The following is a 23171-nucleotide window of genomic DNA, read 5'->3' as shown; positions in this document are numbered from 1 at the left end:
AAAGGGGAAAGTTCCTATGGAGTACAAGATTAGGACTGTGTCTCCATTTGGAGCAAGGAGCAAGTGCTATTGAAATGCAAACCTTGGCCAATCTAGAAAAGATCTTTGACTCAGGTGAATGGAATGGCCAGGAACCAGTGTGCTGTGTCTTTAAGCACACTGTAGCCCTGTGGACAGTGTTCTTGCTACTCAGACCGCACCAGCCAATCAGGCCCTCCAGGTGACTTGTCAGTCGGAAACAGTGCAGGGCTCTTCCGGTCACGCGCCTTCTGACTCGGCTTTGTGGAGGAGCTTGTGCCAGTTGTTTCCTGTGCTGTGGTGAAGTTCCTGCTGCAGGGAGATGATGAACTGAGAGCTTTGGCAATTTGGGGAACCACAACATGGTGAGCGAGGGAACGCTGTCTCCAGATGGGGAGGAGGAGGGTGAGGTGCGGCAAACAGCATGGTGCCTCCTCCCGGGATCAGTGTGGGAACCTGCCGCCATATTCCCTGCCTCGTGAAGTCCCATGTGGTCCTGTTAATTAGTAGACCTAGTGCTGTGGGCTTAATCTGCTTAGAGAATTGGGAGCAGGGTGCTGTGTGTACAAAAATCTTTCTTCTCAACTTCAATATGCCATACTTAGAGAGGCCTAGTTTCTCCACTATCTTCTCAAAATTGAGCACTTTCATAAATCTCGATTTGTGTTTAACTTGTGAATGGTATCAAGGCAGCTCACCTGCTGGGTAGCACAGCACTTCTAAGCTGCCATGTAGAAGAGTTGAATTGTTGATATAAAGGATTTTCCAATGCCTTGGAAATAGTTCAGTCTCACAAAGTAGAATTTAGCTGAGGGAGGACTGCCTCTAAATCACCCAGAAGATAAATGTGTTTTAATCAGGGCTGTTCGAGATTAGGATGCTAGGGCACACTTTGTTCAACTGGATTGTCCAGATATTTAGCTCCAAACTGCTACAGAGAAGCCACCACTGATTTAAAGCCAGACACCAGGCACATCCTCATTTAAGAAAAAAACATCTAGCAAGCTTTTCAAGGAGGCATTACAGGTTCCCAACCAACCATAAGGTCTAATGTGCCTTAAAGTTCCAGTTTTTTTCTTAAGAAAAGCACCGTTCTTCCAGATGGGCAATAGGACACCCGGTGACATATATTTTAAATGCAAAATATTGTTGTGAGAAGGAGTTACCTGATCAATCAAAGGTTTTATTTGTTTCCTCAGGCAGGGAGCAGGGACATTCCTAGGAGATCTGGTAACAGCCTGGGGGCTAAGCCTTTTGAGTTTCCCTAAGGACCTGATGTATTGATAATGAAACAGATCTTCTTCTCTAAAACCAGGAATATGCTTTGGAGAGCTAGTAATGGTCTGGTGCCAAGGCCTTTGTGGAGGGGTTCCTTTAGGTCCTAAGAACCCAACCCTTTCACCATGTAGAGCTATGGTTATCAGTTCCCAGGCCACTGTGCTCTTAGTAAAGTTCTTGAGATAACCTGTGTTCCAATTGAGTAGAATTGTCTGACTAACCTCCCAAATTCATATGATATTGTTTACTGACTTCTTTTTAAAAAAAATACTTATTTATTTATTATGTATACAGTATACAATATTCTGTCTGTGTATATGTCTGCAGACCAGAAGAGGGCAGCAGACCTCATTACAGATGATTGTGAGCCACCATGTGGTGGCTGGGAATTAAACTCATGACCTTTGGAAGAGCAGGCAATGCTCTTAACCACTGAGCCATCTCTCTAGCCCCCTTCTGACTTCTTATAATTCTCCCATTTCCTTCCATTTCCCCTCTGGAAGTATCCAAGATGCTATTCTTCTTTTACTCATGTTTTTAAATTTTTTTGAAACAGTGTTTCTCTGTTGGACTGTCCTGACTATCCTGGAACTCACTGGGTAGACCCAGCTGTCCTTGAACTCATAGAGGTCTCTTGGCTAAGCAAGAGTGTGTGCCATCAATGTCCAGCAAGTTGCTGTTTTTTCTCGGGAAGCTTACTAGGCATCTGTAAGACCTCCCCACCCTAAATTTTTAACTTTTCACATTTTACTTTTCCTAATTTTGTCATCCCCTATGACCTTCAACACAGGACCATGTTACTGAAGCATGATCTGCTGATTCAAGTCACCAGTGTACATAAGAAATTATCCTGGAAATATATTTGCTCTGTAACTCTCCTATCTGACTAAATGTCTAGCCTGGCAAGTTGTCTGTTTCTATTTCAATTGTTCAAAGTGTAACCTAGAGCCTAATCCTAAAGGAGGCTTAAGGACAACAGCAAACATGAAATCTGTCTAGCTGGCTCCTCTTTGAGCATTAGCAGAGATTGATGTCTACCATCATTAAAGAGGTCTTTCTTTATTAATATCCTATGTATATGAAGTGATTTCTCAATGGAAAGGCATATTAATTCTAGAACAGCTGCATTTCCATCTTGTTAGAAAAATAGTTTCTGAGACAAATTCTTAATTTGACTCAGGCGTCCTTGGTATACTACACTTTCAAAATTCCCCTAAAAAATTACTTTAAAACCTCACAGGTTTTTTTGTTTGTTTGGTTTTTGTTTTTGTTTTGTTTTGTTTTTTGAGACAGGGCTTCTCTGTGGCTTTGGAGCCTGTCCTGGAACTAGCTCTGTGGACCAAGCTGGTCTCGAACTCACAGAGATCCGCCTGCCTCTGCCTCCTGAGTGCTGGGATTAAATGTGTGCACCACCATTGCCCGGCCCACAGTTTTAGACTTATGCATTTGAGTCATGTAGTTGACTATCCAATGTAGTCACAGTAAAGGATTTGCATATGGAGCATTCCTTCTGTCTTCAGACCAGAATAGGATGAATAGTTTATTGTGTACACTGCAGGGGAAACAGTGGAGGCAATCAACTATTGAAGCCACCATTATGAAAAAGGGTCTGATTGTGGTAGGTTCAGTGAATTTGTAATTTCCCAACATGTGTTACTAATTTAATCCCATGTGAATGAATGCAGATCAATTGTGTGGGTGTACAGATTGGGAAGGTCATCTTGAGCCAATGAACATTGAATTTGCAATTAGGCCACTATCCTCTGCAGATGCGGTTGATCTTGCTTGACACAGTTATGTCAGCTCAGAGATCTGAGAAACAGGCCATTGACTAACTCTATGTGTCAGGTTACAGATCTCAGCAGCCAACATATGTATATGGGCACCATCAATCTATCTCTTATTAATGACATCCCCTCTCTTATATTAGGGCACTCTTTCAAAGTCAATATAGAATGCTTTATTTAATCTTAAAAGCGCAGTATTTTTGTCATTTAAAAAAATCACTTATTGGTGTCATTTTCAGATATTTTCTTAAGCGTATTGCTGCTCTTGTTTCTGTTTCTGTTCTCCAACATTTCAAAGTCATTAATAGTTTCATTTTATTTCTTTCAAGTGATGTTGATTATTGATTTCTGTGTAGAGCAACGTGCCCTATAGTTTAGGCTTGCCTCATGCTGTGTAATTGAGAATCATGTTGAACTCCTAATCAATCTTTCCTCTGCTGCCTAGTGCTGGGAAAACAGTCCTGCAACTCCTTACAGGTATGACCTTGGTTTGTCAATGAGAAAAAAATAGAGTAGTTAATGAGTGTCTGCTGATCTTTCGGGCTTTATTGGGGACTTAGAAGCATAGGGACCTGTGCAAAAGTTGAGCTCATTGACCAACTTGAAGCTGTGTGGAGACACAGGGCAAAAACAAAAAGGTTGGACTGAGGGTAACAGCTTTCCTTCTTCCATAGAAGTTGAGATTAGCTATGAATCAGGGAGTCAATTGTAGATGTTCTATGATTGACCTGATTGACCATTGTTTGCAGTCCACGGACCAGAGCAGTAAAGAATCTTGGAAAGGGAATGACCATATCTTTAAACCTATTTGCTCTATTTACAGAAGTTCATCTAAAATAGAAGATCTAGATAAAATATTGTGGCCCTGCTTAAAAGGACTTCTACATTCCTGCATTAAGACAATCATCTTTAGATAAAATATATGAGAAATATTTAATGTGCATGAATACAAATCCCTAGTCTCTGAGCATATGGCCATAAAGTGTGTTTCAAGTTTTCAAAATAATTTTTGAGATGAAAACTATGTCATATTTACATTCTCTTTGCTGCCTTCAAGTCCTAATATGCCTGGATTGTTTTCTAATTCATGGTCTGTCATTTTGACAACAGTTACAAAGTAACCACAATTACACAGTAACAGTAATTACTTTATGAATGGGACCTGATTTTCTCCAAAATTTTGCATCTCTCAGACAAGGTGATGGCTGCACTGGAATGTGAGTGTGTAATGGAATGTGCACACAAAGGACCCTGCACTTTGAATGAGGAACCGGATGTGTGTGCTCTAGGAGAGTGGAATAATGTGTGCTATATACAAAGCTTTTAAACTGGGGCCCTGTCTGCTGGGCTGGGAGGGCAGAACTGGAAGGGCTGTGCTGTCTGAGTCATTTGATCTTTGATCCTCCAGTAGAGGAGCTGCTAATATTGTGAGTCCCAGCTGGGAGGGTCCTAGCCAATGAGGGAATTCTGGGAAGCATTGGCAATCAAGAGTACCAGGGCCAGATAGTTTGTGGGTTCTTTCCATGACTGTCCTCTGCCTCTGTAGTAGGTAGCTTTAAGGAATACCACAAGCTATCCCATGCAGAGTGGGGGTGGTGTATAGAGCAGGTCTGTTGAACTGTTATTTCTGCTGTGACTTGGATAATCATGAGCCAGACTGTAGTTATGTTGATCCATGTGGTTCATGCTGGCAGTGGCCCTTGTTCTCTGAGCCTCCTTGTGTGTAGATTTAGTGGGAAAGGGGAGACTCTGCAGCCCTGGAATGGAAAGATATGATGCTGGTTGTATCTCTGTCCAGAGTATACACATGGGCACTGCTTTTGTTGTGCAGTGGGAAGAGAGATTAGAAAACTGAAGTTCTGATTCCTAGACTACTGAATATCTGAATATTGCTTTCCAATTTCAGGTTTCTGTTCTAAAGATTACAAATTGTTTAGGAACTGGTAGAGCAATACTTGAGTAGAATTCTGTTAATGTGATTCTGCCACATGCCACAATGGTGTGATCCAGTGAAGCTTACCAGGAGACAAAAGGAGTTTCTGATGTGCAGAGATTTCTCTGGTGTGCATTGTGTTTGTCAGGTAGATAGGGCACAATCCACCAATTCTGCAATAATGCATGTAGCACAAAGCAGATTTTAAATCATCTTTTAGGTTGTTTTGGGATTGGACATCAGTGGGACTGTGTTTCCCTTCAACCAGAAGATAGCACAAGGATCTGGAGAGCTGTAACAAGAGATATTCTGTATTTGCAAAGAGAACATCTATATCATGTGGCTGCATCTCAGAAGACAGATCAGTAACTGGGGGTCAGAAACAACAGTTTAAGGATCACTTTGAGATATCTTTGTGAAAGTTGAACAGTTTATGTTTATTTAATTTCTGTACACATATAATCAAAGATAGCTGGGTAGCATTGACCAAGATCACACTTTTCCTTGCTTAAGTTTACTTTGGTCTTTTGATTAAAAATTGACTACATATTCCTGCTTTTGTTCACAGCTCTTTCTCTTTAAAACCTTTATTCTTTCACAAACATTATACACATTCTTGATTGATGGATCTTTGTGAAAAATGCAGAAAGCATATTATGTCAATGTGTATACGATTTTTTGTGATCTACAACTGAAATTAATTTATTATTCACTTTCTTGAAAATGATGGACCTTCACCAATTTTATTCAGAAAATTTCTTACATCATCAGTTCCTTAAATTTGAGGTTTGGGGGATGTTTCTGTACAGATTCCTTTTTTCATCTTAGATGCCTGCCTCATTTCTTTACTTTTTTTTGGTATTTCAGACAGGGATTCTCTGTGGTTTTGGAGCCTGTCCTGGAATTAGCTCTTGTAGACCAGGCTGGTCTCAAACTCACTGAGATCCATCTGCCTCTGCCTCCCGAGTGCTGGGATTAAAGGCATGGGCCACCACCGCACGGCTTTACTTCTTTATTTATGTTTTTTTTCTTGTTATTTATTAATCTGAGAAAGACTTGGATTATTTGATAAAATTTATTATGCATCTTGCCAGGTGGATCAGCACATATTTTTTTCCCTGTTGATGACCTGAGTTTAAACCTACATTCAAGTTTGCAGGTTAACAAATCTCTACTATTCCCAATCCAAGAGATCTGACAATCATTGTTTTGTATATCACAGGCATTTTGTCTCATGCACAAACATACTCAAAAAATAGGAATAACCTTGTTTTCAAAATTATGATTTATAAAGCAGTCAGAGTAAAGCAAACATTGTACACATTCTTGATTGATGGATCTTTGTGAAAAATGCAGAAACCATATCATGTGAATCTGTATATGATTTTTTGTAATATACAACTGAAATCTAATTTATTATTCACTTTCTTGAAAATGATGGACCTTCACCAATTTTATTCAGAAAATTTCTTACTTCATCAGTTCCTTAAGTTTGAGGTTTGGGGGATGTTTCCGTGCGGAATTTTTTTTTCATCTTAGATGCCAGCATCTTTCCATTTCCTGGCATATGTTCCAGTTGTTGCTATCTTCACATTTGAGTCTTTGCTACTTAAATGTTGATGTGATTAACACATAATCCCAATGAGCATTCTGAGTGTTTCCACTGTGAATGTTACTTTGTAATTAGCTTTCCTCTTATAAATTGTTGGAATAACCTTGTTTTCAAAATTCTTTGCAATTTAGAAAGCAGTCAGAGTAAAGCAAGTTACTTCACATGTACAGTGATTCTTTAAAAATCTGTTCTCTTGAAATTTCATTTAAAAAGTTTATATTTCCTCACTCTGATACAGACTTAGAGGCAATCACCAATTGTACGAAATGAAATGGCGTGTAAGTGATCCTAACAAACATCATTTTCTTTATCATAAGAAAATGAGGTCCTTTTAGTAATGAAAATTATTTCCACAAAGCAAAAATATCAGAAGGCGTCAAGTGAATCTTTTGAATTTTGGTGGAATAGCCCTTCTTACAAAACCCTTTTTCTATTTTTGTTAAAGAAGAGAACTGTAGTGTACAGGATGAATGATGGCCAGTGATTTTCTGGAGTTCGATTTTGACTAGAATCTTGTAGTTCTTTTTAAGGGACCATAATGTATATTCATAGGTCTGTCTTTGAGTCTTGTTTTGGCATTGGTGACATTTATGTTGATTTTATGAACCATAATCTATTTATATCATTAAAATTTCAAAAATAATGGACCTTCATCAATTTGTATTCCGAATATTTCCTCTGCTATCAGTTCCTTATGTTTTTGTTTTGAATAGTTTCTTTGGATTGAAAGTTTTAGTTTTCTCTTCTTGATCATAGATCCTTATCTCCTTCCATTTTCTGGCAATCTGTGTTTTCCATTTGTTGTCATCCTAATTGTTGGATGCTGCTTAAGTGGTTGACAGGAATAATACATTATATTTTTGGTTCTTTAAAACATTCTCATACAATATTGTCTCTGTGTGATAATTAGCCTCAGCTGTCAACAAGACAAAGGCTAGGGTTACCTGAGGAATTATCAACTGAGTATGTGCTTAGATCAGAATGTCTGATTTCTGTCTGAAAGTGATTATGTTGATTGATGATTGATGTTGGAAGAAGACTCTTCCACTGAGTTGGCAATGTCTCTAAGCAAGTGGACCTGGGCTGATTAAGGGGCTAGCTGAGCACAAAACAGTGACAAAGCACAAGAAAAAACCAAGAAACAATGGTTCCAAATGTTTTGCCTCCAGTGATTAACTTGAGTTCCTATCCTAAGCTCTCACAATGGTGGATTCTGACTTAGGGGTAACAAACAAATCAACCTGTCCATTACCAGAGTTGCTTTAGGTTAGATAATTTAATCACAGGAACAAAGAAGCAAGTTGAAATAAAAATGGTATCAGAAAAATGGTTTTGCTGCTGCAATGGACCTGGGAATATTGACTGTGGAAGAATTTTAAAGCTAACAGGACTTTAGATGGCAAAAGTCATAGAAAACTCTACACAGCTTAACTGACTGTCATTGTAGGACCTTAAAGACGGGAGTGTTGAGAGTAGTGGCAGGCAGTGGAGGTCAAGGTTATAGGATTTTAGTGGGCAAAGACTCTGCAGGGAACAAAGGAGTTGGATTGGCCCTTCTACCCTGAGAGATGTGTGTCTTGGTTATTTCACATTAAAATCCATGGCTCTTGGGGCACAGTGTGCTTTTTTAAGTTGCTGATAAAGGGATGCACTCCCTGGAGCAGTGAGTCATTCAGACTAATCTGTGTTTCTCTGAGTAATCCCTTAGTGGTCAAGGAAGTATGGAAGTTCAACAGTACACTTGGTCTGAGACCACAATCCTTTATTCCCTGTATAGCTTGCAGTTCATGATATCCTGGCAACTACACTGTATTGGTCCTGGAAATTGTCATTATTTTCTGTTTCTCATAAAGATATAATAATTCTGATTGCTCTCATAACCTCATCTTGTTCTGGTCCCTCCAGCCCAAGCCTGATTTTATTCCTTGTGGCCCTATTGATTTATTTTGGCTTGGTAAGTAAGTAAAGGAGCTTAGAAGACTTCATAAAAAGTTTGCTGGAGATCAGTTGTGTGACACTTTGGCCCCCAATCTTTCTTAATATTTCCATGTCCCAAGAAAGTGACAAAGGCAGAATTAAAAATTAATGGACTGATATCTTAGACAAAATATTACTTCTTCTGAATGGTTATTACTGCTGACTCCTTCAATATACAGTGAAAAAGAAACACATAAAAAGAATGTTGTCTTATTGCTATTGCTAGAACTTCAAGCACTATGTTGAAGAGGTATGGAGAGAGTGGACATCCTTGTCGTGTTCCTGATTTTACACACTGAGACAATGGGGATGTTCTATCGGGAACTCACCAAGGCCAGCTGGCCTAGGTCTGAAAAAGCATGGGATAAACCCGGACTAGCTGAACATAGCGGACAATGAGGAATACTGAGATCTCAAGAACAATCGCAGTGGGTTTTTTGATCCTACTGCACGTACTGGCTTTGTGGGAGCCTAGACAGTTTGGATGCTCACCTTACGAGACCTGGATAGAGGTGGGCAGTCCTTGGGCTTCCCACAGGTCAGGGAACCCTGATTGCTCTTCAAGCAGATGAGGGAGGGAGACTTGATCGGGGGAGGGGGAGGGAAATGGGAAGCGGTTGCGGGGAGGAGGCAAAAATCCTTAATAAATAAATAAATTTAAAAAAAAGAAAAAAAAAGAATGAAAAACGTCTAGGTTTTTGATGAGGAAAAAAAGCACTAGGTTGTTTCAGATGGCTGTCCAGTAGTGAAAGCAAGAGAGATTTTCAAGGATTTTACACAGCTAAAGAGAAGGCCCTTGCTTTACATTTAAATCTTAACAAGGTGCCCTAAAGTGTAAGGCTCTATCCAGCTAAGCTCTCAATTTATGGACAGAATATGCAAAGTAATTCCTTGTATCAAAAGCAGCATCATACAGAAACTGCAGTAAATTTTGTTCAAGCATAGTTGGATACCCCATATGGTCTGTCCAACAGAATTCAGCTGGGGGTTCTCTGGGAAGGGATGCAGAGACTGAGGAAATGTTAGATTAAGAGAAATGAAGACAGAAACATAAAACAGACTGAGTGGACTGAAAGTCAGTATGAAAGAGCCCCAAGTTATTTCTCAGCCAGTATAAATGCTGGATATTTTATGAGTTATTCTATTTTATTTTATATGTATTGGTATGTAGGGATCAGATCTTGTGAAACTGGATTTACAGATATTTAGGAGCTGTCCCCTGGGTACTGGGAATTGAACCCAGGTCCTCTCAAAGAGCAGTCAATACTGTTAACCGCTGAGCCATCTCTTCAGCCCAAATCTATTCTTCTTAGGAAATTTACTTGACATGAGACGTAGCTTGTGCAAGACTTTCCTAACCTGATTTTATCTTTTCTGCCTTATACTTTTCCTATCCTTCACATCCCTGGAATCTCCATCTTGTAGTCTGGATAGAAATATACCAAAATCAGGGTCATCAACTCATTTAAGAGGCTAATGAAAAGCTTGTAAAAATGGAAGAAAAGTCTGACATATCATGATCCTGTCACTGAAGATGGTCTTACTGTTTAAGGTCACTGGTTTATGTAAGAAATAACGCTGGGAAGACTTTACTGTGTAAGTCTTCCATCTGTCCAGGTGGGTAGACTTGTACCCTTCCACCCCTATTTAAATTGTTCAGGGTGTGGAGCCTGAACCTAAAAGACATAAGGATAAAAAATGTTAAATGCAAAAAATTATTCTAGCCTGGGTCCTCTTTGAGCATTATTCAGAGATGTATGTGAATATTATTAAATGATTTTTTCTTTATTAGTCTCACAAACATGTGGAGTGATTTCTCCCTAGGAAATCATATTAATTCTAGAACTGCTGTACTTCTAGTATTTCAGAAAATTTTTTAACACTATCTGTCTTATCTTGACATAAAAGTATTTGGTCCCTGTCTTCTCCTCTCCTGAGCAATGACCTTGTCCTACGTTACACCTTTAAAATCTTAAAATAAATGATTCTACCACCAGTTTCAAAGTTATAAATTTGAGTTATGAGACTGTATATCCATTGCAGGTAAAGGAAAAGGAAGAAGATTTGCAAGTGGAGAGTGGTTTCTACCTCAGTCCAGAATAGAAGCAACAGTTTTGAGTGTGCACTGCACAGGAAAATAGGACTGTGGAGTCCCAATTGTGAAAAAGGACCTGATTGTAGTTGGAGAGCAATTTCATTACTTTCCAGCATTTGTTACTTTTTTTTAAATGAAGACAGACCAAACTGGTCAGTGTACTATTTGGGAAGACAAAGAGATGCCACATATTCACTGAAGGTGATAGAAATATCCCAACATTACATGTAAGCCACAACCTTATGGTGATACATAGATGAATAGAAATGGATGAATTGAACATGTAAAATCTAACTAGCAATATACCTTAACCATTTTAAAAATGCTGATGTAATTATATAGTTTGTGTGTGATTATTTGGGTCTAGGCAGCCAGAAGATGAAAGTGTAGTCCCCATTTACATTAGGACACCAAATGTTTGGCAACTAAGTCCACATAAACCCTAAGAAAGTTAAAAATGAGGAGTTGTAAAAGCACAAAAATGAAAGTCAATTGCAGCTTTCAATTACAAAAACACTCCTCATCAGAAAAGGATTACAGATACACAGTAAAAACATTCAGATAAAAAGGCCTCTGAGTGGGTGATAGTTTATTTGATAAATGTCCATGGGCTTAAGACAGAGAGCATAAATATAGACAGAGTCATGGATTAAAAATAGTTTTTAAAGGAATTTACACTAAGGTTCTTAAAGAAAAAATAAGTAATACAATTAATGGACCTTGAAAGAGAAAATACACACAGAGTCTGGGTTACCGATTGTGTTTTCTTTGAATTTTTGGACTGCAGAGAGAGACATTGATTTGGGGGCTGCTATGATAACCCCACACATACTTTAAAGGTATCTTGACTTCAAAATTTGTTACTTTGGAAAAGAGGCTCTGCTTTTGCTGCCACAGACCTTCCAGGCTAATGTTATGCCCTGGGTTTTTTGATTGAGTTGAAAACGATTATATCGTTAATGTTTTCCTTAGTTATGGTATGTGTAAATTATATATAAAAGTTGAGACTCACAAAGATAAGATAGACTTCCCCTTAATTTGCCAGTTTTTCCTTTTCATTTATCTAGTTTTTTATCTCCAGAAATCCTTCAGCTTGCATTTTTTTCATGCTTCTATTTCAATTTTCACTTCTTGAACTGATATATTCATTTCTGTCAACTGTTTGCTTGTTTGACTTTCTTTGAGGGGTTTATTATTATTCTCCAAGATTTCATTTATCTTTCCCCTGCTTTTTTAAAGAATTCATTCACTTCCTTCTTAAGGACATAAAACATCTTCATAGTTGATCTAACTTAATTGTACTTTGACCGTGTTTGAATATTCAGGGTGTGCTGTAGTAGGAGAGTTGGAATATGGTAGTGACATATTGTTCTGTCTGTTGTTGATCATGTTATTGTGCTGTTGTCAGGTATCTGGGTCTGAGGTGACTGCAGGTCTAGGTGCCACTATCTCTGTTTGTCTTTGATGGATGCAGGTTTGGTTCTTTGGTTTCTATTTGCTCTTTGGTATTCTGGTCTGTGTTGCCTATGATAGAAGTAGAATTTTTTCCCCATTTTGGGGTCTGGAAGTCGTTCAGTAGGCATGACATTGGTACTGCCAAAGCATTCGGAGTCATTGAATTGTAGGTGCATGAACTTCTTCCTGCTTGTTATGCTTACTTTACATTTTTAAAATTAATAAAATTATTTGATGAATCGGCATGGCTATGCACCACATGGGTACCTGGTTCTCAACATGATCAAAGGATGTCAGAGTTTGTGAACTTGGAATAATGGATAGTTATGATCCCCAAATAAGTACTGGCAATTCTGGCACATCTATTCAAGACCATCAAAAGCTAGGTACTACTCAGTCATCTCTCTCCCAGTATAGGTTTATTACTTATGCCCAAGATTTATATTGCTGATGTTTTCATCTGTCCATTTGTAACTGTTTTAAACATAAATCTCTATTTGTAAAATGTTATTGGTATTGCAGTTTAAATTAGGGCACATGTTTGGGAGATAATTAGAGAAGTGGAGTGAATGCATACTTCTTTGTAGGAATTTCAGTAAAAACCTCTGAGTTCTTCTATTCTTCTTGCTTGATTCACTGATCTTTGCAATGGAGACAGTGTCTTTTTGTTTGTTTGTTGTTTATTTGATTTTTGAGACAGGGTTTCTCTGTAGCTTTGGAGCCTGTCCTAGAACTAGCACTCATAGAACAGGCTGTCCTCAAACTCACAGACTCGCACCTGCCTCTGCCTCCTGATTGCTGGGATTAAAGGCATGCCTCATCATCACTTCCTGGATGATAGGGTCTTACTATATACTTCCACCTGTTCTGGACCTTATTGCATAGACATGTCTGGCATTTAACTCAGAGAAAAATATACCTGACTCTGCTTTTGAAGGTCTGAGCTTAAAGCCATGAGTCAACACACCCCATTTGTACAAATTATTTTTCTATTTGTAGTTAGTTAATCTTCATAAAAATTTCTCATTTGTACTATGAACTGTTGATCTGTTTCCTTGTTTCTCTCTGCTATTAGATATTTCTCTTGTAAGGTGATATCTCATTCAAAGAGTACAGAAATGACAGAGAAGACTCTCCTATTCAATGTCCTTCTAACGTGACTGTCTATGTCTTGTAATATGATTAGGGAACACCAGAATTATATGACTATACTATCAAAGAAGTATACATTTACAATGTTGTCACTATCATGTCACTATCATATATGGCATATTTTAGAAGGCAGTGACCTATGATGATGTGCATATCAACTTCACTGAGGAAGAGTGGAATTTGCTGGATCCTTCCCAGAAGAATCTCTACAAAGATGTGATGCTGGAGACCTACAAGAACCTCACTACTATAGGTAAAAATGAATTTCCTTCATATTTCAAAATAAAGGGCAACTTTTCCTTGTTTAATGATGTTCTTCAATAATTTGATTTAGAAAGGAGAAGAAGAATGAGGTGAATAACGCAGGCATGGTTCTAAGGTTTACTTAAAATAGCTACTTAAATGTTGCACAGTATTCAATATTATAACATACATTTTCTGGTACTGCATTTTAGGATACATTTGGGAAGAACATAATAGTAAAGAACATTGTCAACGTACTAAAAGACATGAAAGGTAATTTTCTTGTGCATGCTGAAAACAAAGAGCCTCTGATGAAATGATAATGTTTCCTAGAAGATTTAAATAAAAGCAACAGTGTGAATAAGCACAGCTTTAAGTGCATTTATGATTATTAACTTCTGAAAAATCCATATACAATTTCATGTAGGTGAATTGCATTTTCAGGCATTCTTTTAATTAAAAAGACAAGTGAGAAATGGCTAAACAGATATCAGCATTTGAATCATAGCACCATGAGAGCTGTGCTGTAGTTCTGCCAATCTATTTATTTCTTGCTACTCATAATACAAAATGTGTATACATTGAAGTGATGATAAGTATATCTGCAAGACTTTCTACTAAACCGAGAGCACATAGTAAATCTTGTATTACTCATACACTTCTTATTACTATACTAAGATTGGTGACAGAAGCAGTTAGAGTTAAGTGGCAGTTGTTGTGAAGAAACTTTAATACCTCTACCACACATCTACGAGGAACAGAAAGTCACGCCGTGATAATTCACTGTGGAAATTTTTTGTTTGTGATTCTTCCTTTACTGGGTATACCACATATTACTCTTGATACAAGCCTATGAGCATAGGAATATGGGAAAATGCAGCATACCTCTCCCTATAAACAATTAGAAGAAAGCTTTTGTCCCCATGTTGAGTACCCTTGCTGAAATTGATTTAACTATATATATAATTGGTTTTCACACATTACTGTTAATACATAAACAAACTCACAGTACAGAGAAGCCACATGAGTTCTATAATTGTGCAACTACTTCTGATTGTCCTGGTTCAGTTAGCAAATGTAGTATGATTCATAGTATAGGACAGTTTATGAATGTAATAAAGTTGTTCTGAGGTTATCCAGTTCTCTTCAAATATGAGAAATATGTCTAATAGAAAAATGTTTCTGTAAATGTGAAAAGGCAAACCACATAATAAAGGAATTTACCATGACAGGTGTCTTAAAAATGCAAAACAACCCTTAATTAAAAAAGAAAGCATGAGTTTAAACCGTTATAAAACTTTAATATCTGATTTCTGTTTACAATTGAACTAAATTATAAAAGTAATACATAGAGATATGTAGGTTCAAGAGTGTATTGAATGTGGTAAAGCTTTCATATGTTCCAATTATGCTTGCAGGATTGAAAGAAATAATTCTGGAAAGAAACTTTCAGTGCATCCTTCATGTGTTATAGCCTTGGCATATGACAGTCAGCTTCAGAGGAATAGAAGAAAACATGATATTGAGAATGAATCTAATCTGCGTCATAAAGCCTTGGTTCATCACAATGCTCTTCAAATGCACAAAAGAATACATACTGAAGAGAAACCCTGTGAATGTAATCAGTGTGGTAAAGCATTTGCTCAGCCCTGTAATATTCAATCACATAAAATAACACATACTGGAGAGAAACCCTTTGTATGTAATCAGTGTGGTAAGGCCTTTGCTCACCACAGTGCTCTTCAAATACATGAAAGAACACATACTGGAGAGAAACCATATGCCTGTAGTCAGTGTGGTAAGGCCTTTGCACGTCACGATCATCTTCAATTGCATAAAAGAACACATACTGGAGAGAAACCCTATGCATGTAATCAGTGTGGTAAGGTCTTTACTCAACACAGTGCTCTTCAAACACATGAAAGAACACATACTGGAGAGAAACCCTATGCCTGTAGTCAGTGTGGTAAGGCCTTTGCTCATCACGGTACTCTTCAAACGCATAAAAGAACACATACTGGAGAGAAACCCTATGCATGTAATCAGTGTGGTAAGGCCTTTGCTTACTGCAGTGCTCTTCAAATTCATGAAAGAACACATACTGGAGAGAAACCCTATTCATGTAGTCAGTGTTGTAAGTCCTTTGCTCAATACAGTGTTCTTCAATTGCATAAAAGAACACATACTGGAGAGAAACCCTACGAATGTAATCAGTGTGGTAAGGCCTTTGCACGTCATGGTCATCTTCAACTGCATAAAAGAACACATACTGGAGAGAAACCCTATGCCTGTAGTCAGTGTGGTAAGGCCTTTGCTCACCACAGTGCTCTTCAAAACCATAAAAGAACACATACTGGAGAGAAACCCTATGCATGTAATAAGTGTGGTAAGGCCTTTGCTCAACACAGTACTCTAAAATTGCATAAAAGAACACATACTGGAGAGAAACCCTATGTATGTAGTCAGTGTGGTAAGGCCTTTGCTCAACACTGTAATCTCCAAAGGCATAAAAGATCACATACTGGATAGAAACCCTATGAATATAATCATTGTGGCAAGGCCTTTGCAAGTCATAGTCAACTTCAAAGGCATAAAAGGACACATACTGGAGAGAAACCCTATGAATGTAATCAATGTGGTAAGGCCTTTGCTGAAAACAGTACTCTTCAAAAGCATAAAAGAATACATACTGGAGAGAAACCCAATGCATGTAGTCAGTGTGGTAAGGCCTCTGGTCAACACAGTACTCTTCAGATATATCAAAGAACACATACTAGAAAGAAACCCTTTGAATATAAACAGTGTGGTAAAGCCTTTGCTCATCACAGTCATCTTCAATTGCATAAAAGAACACATACTGGAGAGAAACCCTATGAATGTAGTCAGTGTGGGTAAAGCCTTGCTCAACACAGTAATCTTCAGACACATCAAAGAACAAACATATACTGGAGAGAAACCCTATGCATGTAGTCAGTGTGGTAAGGCCTTTGGTCAACACAATACTCTTTAGATACATCAAAGAACACATACTGGAGAGAAACCCTATGAATGTAAACAGTGTGGTAAGGCCTTTGCATGTCACAGTCATCTGCAGTTGCATAAAAGAACATACATGGTTGTGAAACAGTATGCATGAATTGAGTTTGGAAAAGTCTTTTCATGTCTTATTCATCTTCAAAAGCAGAAAAGAACATAGATTGGAGAGAAACTTGTGAATGGAATTTGTATGGCAAATCCTTTGTCACAATAATCTCCAAATACATGAAACAAACCATCCTGGAGAGAAATTGTAAACTTAAGGTGTGTACGCTTCAAAAACATGAGAATAATCATACTGTAGTGAAAAAATAAACTTAGTGTGGTATATGTTTTGCAGTTTTTACAGCAGTAAAACTTTTTGTGTGTAATCAATCTGATAGTTTTTAGGTACCTGAAGCCATCCCACTTACAGTCTATTAACCAACAGTATTCATTCTATAAAAAAAATGATAGTGTCAACAATGTCTTCAAGCATTATGATACCAGCTTTTATATTATTTGCACAAGGAAACTGATGGACAAAACCTACTTTGTGATTTTATGAAGTCTTATGGGAAGGAGATAGAGCCAGGATAAGAATCACAACCTGCTACTGAAATGAGATACAAAGGAAAACCCTTTGCCCCTAAATCCAGAACTAGTGAAAGATACAACATCACCCTGAAAACACAGTCAAACATTAAAAATGGATAATGAAAGGAATCTGCTTTGGCTCTCAAACCAGAGCCTAAGAAATACAATCTACCCTTGTCTCTCTGAGCTCAAAACCAACCAACTCCAGAGCACAAAATCCAGCCCATCTCTGAGTTTGTTCAAACCCAGGTATTTAAATCTGACCAATTCTCACATTCTAAATCTCCTTAGAAGCGCTCTGGCTCCAAGAAGCCCTATATGAGCCATATGCTCCTTCAGTTGGCAGCTGCCCCTTTCCAGCCTTGCAGAAGAAGTCACAATGTATTCTTCCCTCCCAAATAAATCTCTTGACTGAGATTCATATGAACACCTTCTTTCACTGGAATAGATCAGGAAATCCCTAGTGGAGTTGAACTGAGATACAGTTGACATAACTGTTTGGAAACTCACTTAGCCCAGAAGAGCACAGAAGCAATGGACACCTCTTATGGGAGACTCCCTTAGGAAAGTGGAGCAGATCAGAAACTGACATTTCTGCTGGGAAGCTTTCATAGAAGAATGGAGCAGAGCCCAGCTGTAATGACTCTCTCTCAGAGAGGAAGAGAATTGCTACATCTAGTGGGGCAAACTTCTTTTCACAGCTGTTGGTATTACCTAACTTTTGGTAGTCAGCGTATCCTTCCAGAATTTTAACTCTTGCAAGATGAATTTGAATAATGTACCCTTTTGGATTTTATACTCTCTTCAAATGCATGGAATATTTAATTCAGGTGTAAATATTTATGGATGTGTACTGTCTCCATTTTGGTTGTGATATGATGTCTATTTCACATATAAAAGCATCTAATTCAGGCCATGCTTCTAGAGGATAACAGGATCACCATGAAAGAGCCATGACAAAAAGTGTCAGAGATGGCACTAAAGCTGGAACTTAAGAATTCACAGCTGTAGTCTTCCACGTGAAACAGTGTTGGAACTGGTGTATGGATGTAAATTCTGGTAGCCTAAATCTTCCCACATGATACCTTCAACTTACAAGTATTAATTTTTCTTCAAGTTTAAATTTGCTTTCTCTTTACATGAACCAATTCTTTATGAAGAAAAACTCTGTAAGTGAGCTGTGAGATGATTGGACTCCTATTTTACATTAGTAAATGCTCACAGTAGAAAAATTTTCATGAGTGAAAAAAATGTTTAAAAATTTCCTTTTATTGTAATGATGTGATGTGTGTTTGTGGTGGGGGGAATGTAAATGTGCATTCTGTATCCTGGAAAAGTTAAACACCTTAGATCTTCTTGTAGCAGAAATTACAGATAGCTGTTAAAAATCTGACCTGAGTCCTTGGAATGAAGATTTCTTAGTCACCTAGCCATGACTCTAGTGCTATAAATATTTTAATGTCCATTTATATCTCATTGAATTTTGGAAATAGGAACAAACTCATAAAAGCAGAAAGCCCTATTCATGAAAACAATTTTTAGTGACTTTTGCCATCAAAGTTGTCTTCAGCTTGAAGAAAAATTATTTTTCATCATAGCCTTGAAGGAAGTAAATTATGTAACATGTTCATTCAAGATTTATTCTGGAAATCATTGCATTTTGGTTTCTATTTTGAAACATTTGAGGTAGGTACTAAAGTGTTGTATATTGTGGCAACTCCATTTACTAAAATTTATTTTGTAGTTATTTTATTCCTCCTATGGTTTTTTTCAGCTTCTATTGTGCCTTTACCTAGTAATAGGTATTTTTCTGATGTAATATATAGAATGGCCTTCCCATCATTGAAGTGTCCCCTTGGTTATTAAAATATTAGAACATGTCTGATCATACTTTTCAAGTAAGGGTGTCAGTGAAAGGGTGGTCAGTTGTTGTTCATGGTTTTGATTTTTATCGTTTCACAAAATCCCTTGTTGTTTTGTTGTTTGTTATTCATCCTGGCTTGGATGTCAGTAATGATTCAGAGATACATTTGAACTCATGATGCTCATGTCTGCCACCTGAGCACAAGTTCAAGGGTAGATGATGAACTCCCAATGTGTTCTGTTTTCTCAACACAATTTAACAATGTTAATGTTAAAGTGACTGAAAAATGTGATTATAAGAAACATTAAATACTTCATGTATGTATTCAAAAAATATTTTCATTTATGTGATATTAATGTAATAAAGTAACATAATCAGCAATCAGTTGTGTATCTCATACCATAGCTTGATGTTCTACAGAGATTAAGGTTGGGTTTCTTGCCTAATATACAACAGTTTCTTCCCACAGACCTATATCAGTGATGATCAAATTTGGTTTGAAGAAATAGTACATCAGTAAATTATTGTCTTTTTTCAGATTGTAAATGTAAATTCATTCAAAGGTATAAGGACCCAGAACATCTTGAATAATAAATCTTCTTTGCATATAAAAACATTTACACCATCATACATATCTAATTTGTTCATCCCAAGGGCTAAATATTTAATTATAACACTTTCTTAAAACATAAGAATTGAATTCTTCAGAGAATTCTTCAGAGAATTGCCTCATTTAGTAATGTTCATTGCTGCTAATTCTGAGAACCTGAGTTCTATCTCTGGGTTACCGATAAGACTTCTCCAGTTGTTTCTCATATTTTCACTTGGGTGGTTCCATGTGCATACTTTTATATGAGCTCCTTGGTGAATAATTTTGAAATACAAAGAAGTGCCGTTGAGGTCACTTGCAGCCAAATAATTCCCTAGGTATCATCACTAGAACTCATGAAGTGGAAGTAGATCATAGACCCCTGTTAGTTTTCCTGTCAGTGCTACATACACATCATGGCACAGGTGCATTCACACAAACACACTTCAAACATTTTCACATGGATGGAATTAACAATGGAAAGAATATAACCTATTATTGAGAACATATAAAATGATTTGGCTGTTCAAATTATAGAATTTCAAGAAATATTGCTATTTATGAAAACAATGGTGCTCCCTCTAAATCTTATTTTATTTTTTCTCTGATTCAATGATAAGTGCTTTCAAAACACCTATTTCAGCTGGACTTAGAGGTGCATGGCTATTATCATAGCACATAGGAGTATGCGTGGGGACCATCTCGGTAAGTTTGAGGTCAACTTGTTCCCCATCATGAATTCTTGAAATCCCTGGCTATGTGGACTTTTCCTAATTAAATCTGGCTTGACTCAGGTTTATTTTAACCAAGATTTTTTTTATCTTTATTCACATAAAGAGATCTGTTTTAACAATGAAGATAAACAGCAATATAGAAATTCCATTCACATTCAATCCATTAGATCCTTTGACAACCATCTGGAGGTGACGTTATCTTTCAAGTGACAAGAGACAGAAGGAAACTGGGACACCTTCACCTTCAGCATTATGACATGTGGGAACTGGAGAGTGGTCTCAGGAGTACTGGTCCTCTTGGGTACCCAAGTCTGATTCCTAGCCCACACTTGAGATTGGTCTGAACTCCCTGTAATTGTAGGTCCTGAATATGTGGTACATTGTTCTGGCTTCTTTTGGCACAAGATATGCAAATGCTGAACAGAAATATCTGTATGTGATCCTATATTTATAATAGGTTTTCTTCGTGTGCCTGTTATCTTAAAAAAAGAATGAAGTTTAATTTAGATGTAGATAAGAAGACAGTGTCTAATCCCCTCTGACTGGAAGTACACACAGTTGTGGGTGCTGGGTATCAATGTTGGTCCTTGTGAATGATTCACCAATGTTCTAAGTGCTGAGTCTCACCAACATGTCAAACAGTGTGGTATGAATGGCTGATCTAAGTTCTTTACCACAGCCTTGATGACCTGGAAGAAATAAAAGAGGAGTAGCATGGGGAACTAACTTAGGCTTTCTTTTTTTTCTGTTTGATATTTATTTTATTATTTTATTTATTTATTTATTTTTGTTTTCTCCATTCAAAAATTTCCACCTCCCTCCTCCCCCTACTTCCTGACCTATCCTCCTTCCTCCCCCTCCAGTCCCAGGATACCCTGCCCTGTTGGAAGTCCAAGGCCCTCCCCCTCCATCCAGGCCCGGAAGGCAAGCATCCAAACAGACCAGAATCCCAAAAAGCCAGTACATCCAGCAGGAACCAGTCCCAGTGCCATTATCAGTGGCTTCTATGCCAGCCCCCAACATCAGCCACGCCCAGAGAGTCCAGCCATACCACAGGCCCGCTCAGTCCCAGTCCAGCTGGATTTGGTGAGCTCCCATTAGATCAGGAACTTTGTATCAGTGAGTGGACCAACCCCTCTCTGCCCTGACCTTCTTGCTCATCCTTTCTTTCCCTCTGTCCCTCAATTGGACCCTGGGAGTTCACTCCAGTGCTCCGATGTGGGTCCCTATCTCCATCTCCATCCATCCCCAGATGAAGGAACCATGGCAACATGCGAGATACCTCAGTGTGACCATGGGATAAGACTAGGGAGATTGTGGAGAAAGGGGAGCACTCATCCATTGTTGGAGGGAGTATGGGCATATGCAGCCACTTTGGAAATTAGTGTGGTGGTTTTTCAGGGGGTCGGGGGTCGGCCTGCCTCAGGGTCCAGCAATACCACTCTTGGGGGTGTAACCAGGAGATGCCCAGTCATATTACAGAGGCATTTGTTCAACAATGATTGTAGTGGCATTGTTTGTGATGGACAGAACCTGGAAACAACCTAGATGTCCTTTAATGGAAGGATGGATAAAGTAGGTGTGGAATATATCCACATTAGAGTACTACTCAGCAGGGAAAAAAAACCAATGACATCTTGAATATTGCGTGCAAATGGATGGACATAGAAAACATTATCCTGAGTGAGATAACCCAGACCCGAAAAGATGATTATGATATGTACTCACTCATTAGTAGACTCTTCCCATAGACAAAGGACATTAAGCCTATAGTTCGCAAGCCTGGAGAAGCCAAATAACAAGGTGAACCCAAAGAAAACCATAAATAAATCCTCCTGGAAATTGTAAGTAAAGATTGACGGGCAAAACGTGGGAGCATGGGGGTGGGGGTCTGGGACTTGGAGAGGGAGAGAGAGAAGGGAGAAAGGAAAGACTGGAGAGCTTGGGGGAGTGGGGAGGTAGAGATGGAGGAAGGGCGGATATAGGAGCAGGGAACAAGAAATCTATATTAAGGGAGCCATGTTAGGGTTGACAAGATACTTGGCTCTTGAAGTGATCCCAGATGTCCATGGGGATGTCCCCAGTTAAGTCCTTGGGCAGCAGTGCGGAGGGAGCCTGAACTGGCCTTGCCCCACTATCACACTGTTTATCTCGAATATCGCCATAGAATCTTCATCCGGCAATGGATGGAGATAGAGACAGAGACCCTCATCAGAGCAACGGACTGAGCTCCCAAGGTCCAATTGAAGAGCAGAAGAGGGAGAGATGAGCAATAAAGTCTAGACCACGAGGGGTTTGTCCACAACTGAGACACTGTGCCTGTTCTAATGGAAGCCGACCAAATCCAGCTGGACCAGGACTGAATGAGCATGCAATCAAACTGGACTGTCTGAATGTGGCTGACACTGGGGGCTGACTGAGAAGCCATTGATAAAGGCACTGGGACTTGTTTCTACTGCATGTACTGGCTATTTAGGACCCTAGTCTATTTGGATGCAAAGCTTCCTGGTCCTGGATGTAGTGGGGAGGGCCTTGGACATCCCACAGGGCAGGGTTCCCTGCCCTCTCTTAAGGAGGGAGGGGAGAGAGGAGGATGAGTGGGGGAACAGGAGGGGAATGAGAGGAGGGGAGGAAGTGTAAATTTTTGAATGGTAAAAATAAAAAAGAAGGTGTGCAACATGGACACATTGGAGTGCTGTTCAGTGGTAAAAAAACAGTGACATCTTGAATTTTGCATGCATGAATAGAAATGGAGGACACTGTCCTGAATGAGAAAACCCAGACCCAGGGAGATGAATATGGTATGTACTCACTCGTTGGTA

The 23171-nt window shown here is 38.6% G+C and overlaps 1 protein-coding gene across 1 annotated transcript; it reads left to right on the top strand.

Annotated features, from left to right (window-relative positions):
• Positions 1–280: 280 nt before the first annotated feature.
• Positions 281–16445, top strand: LOC142839759 (uncharacterized). Its single transcript, XM_075956051.1, has 6 exons — positions 281–383; positions 13434–13560; positions 13763–13823; positions 15299–16025; positions 16110–16236; positions 16405–16445. The coding sequence occupies exons 1-6, from the start codon at positions 381–383 to the stop codon at positions 16443–16445; spliced, it is 1086 nt and encodes a 361-aa protein (XP_075812166.1). The 5' UTR covers positions 281–380.
• The last annotated feature ends 6726 nt before the right edge of the window (positions 16446–23171 follow it).

The sequence above is a fragment of the Microtus pennsylvanicus genome, chromosome 22, assembly GCF_037038515.1.
Source record: "Microtus pennsylvanicus isolate mMicPen1 chromosome 22, mMicPen1.hap1, whole genome shotgun sequence".
Lineage (NCBI taxonomy): Eukaryota > Metazoa > Chordata > Mammalia > Rodentia > Cricetidae > Microtus > Microtus pennsylvanicus.
Note: the sequence above shows the minus strand (reverse complement) of the source record. Positions and strands in the feature narration are given on the sequence as shown.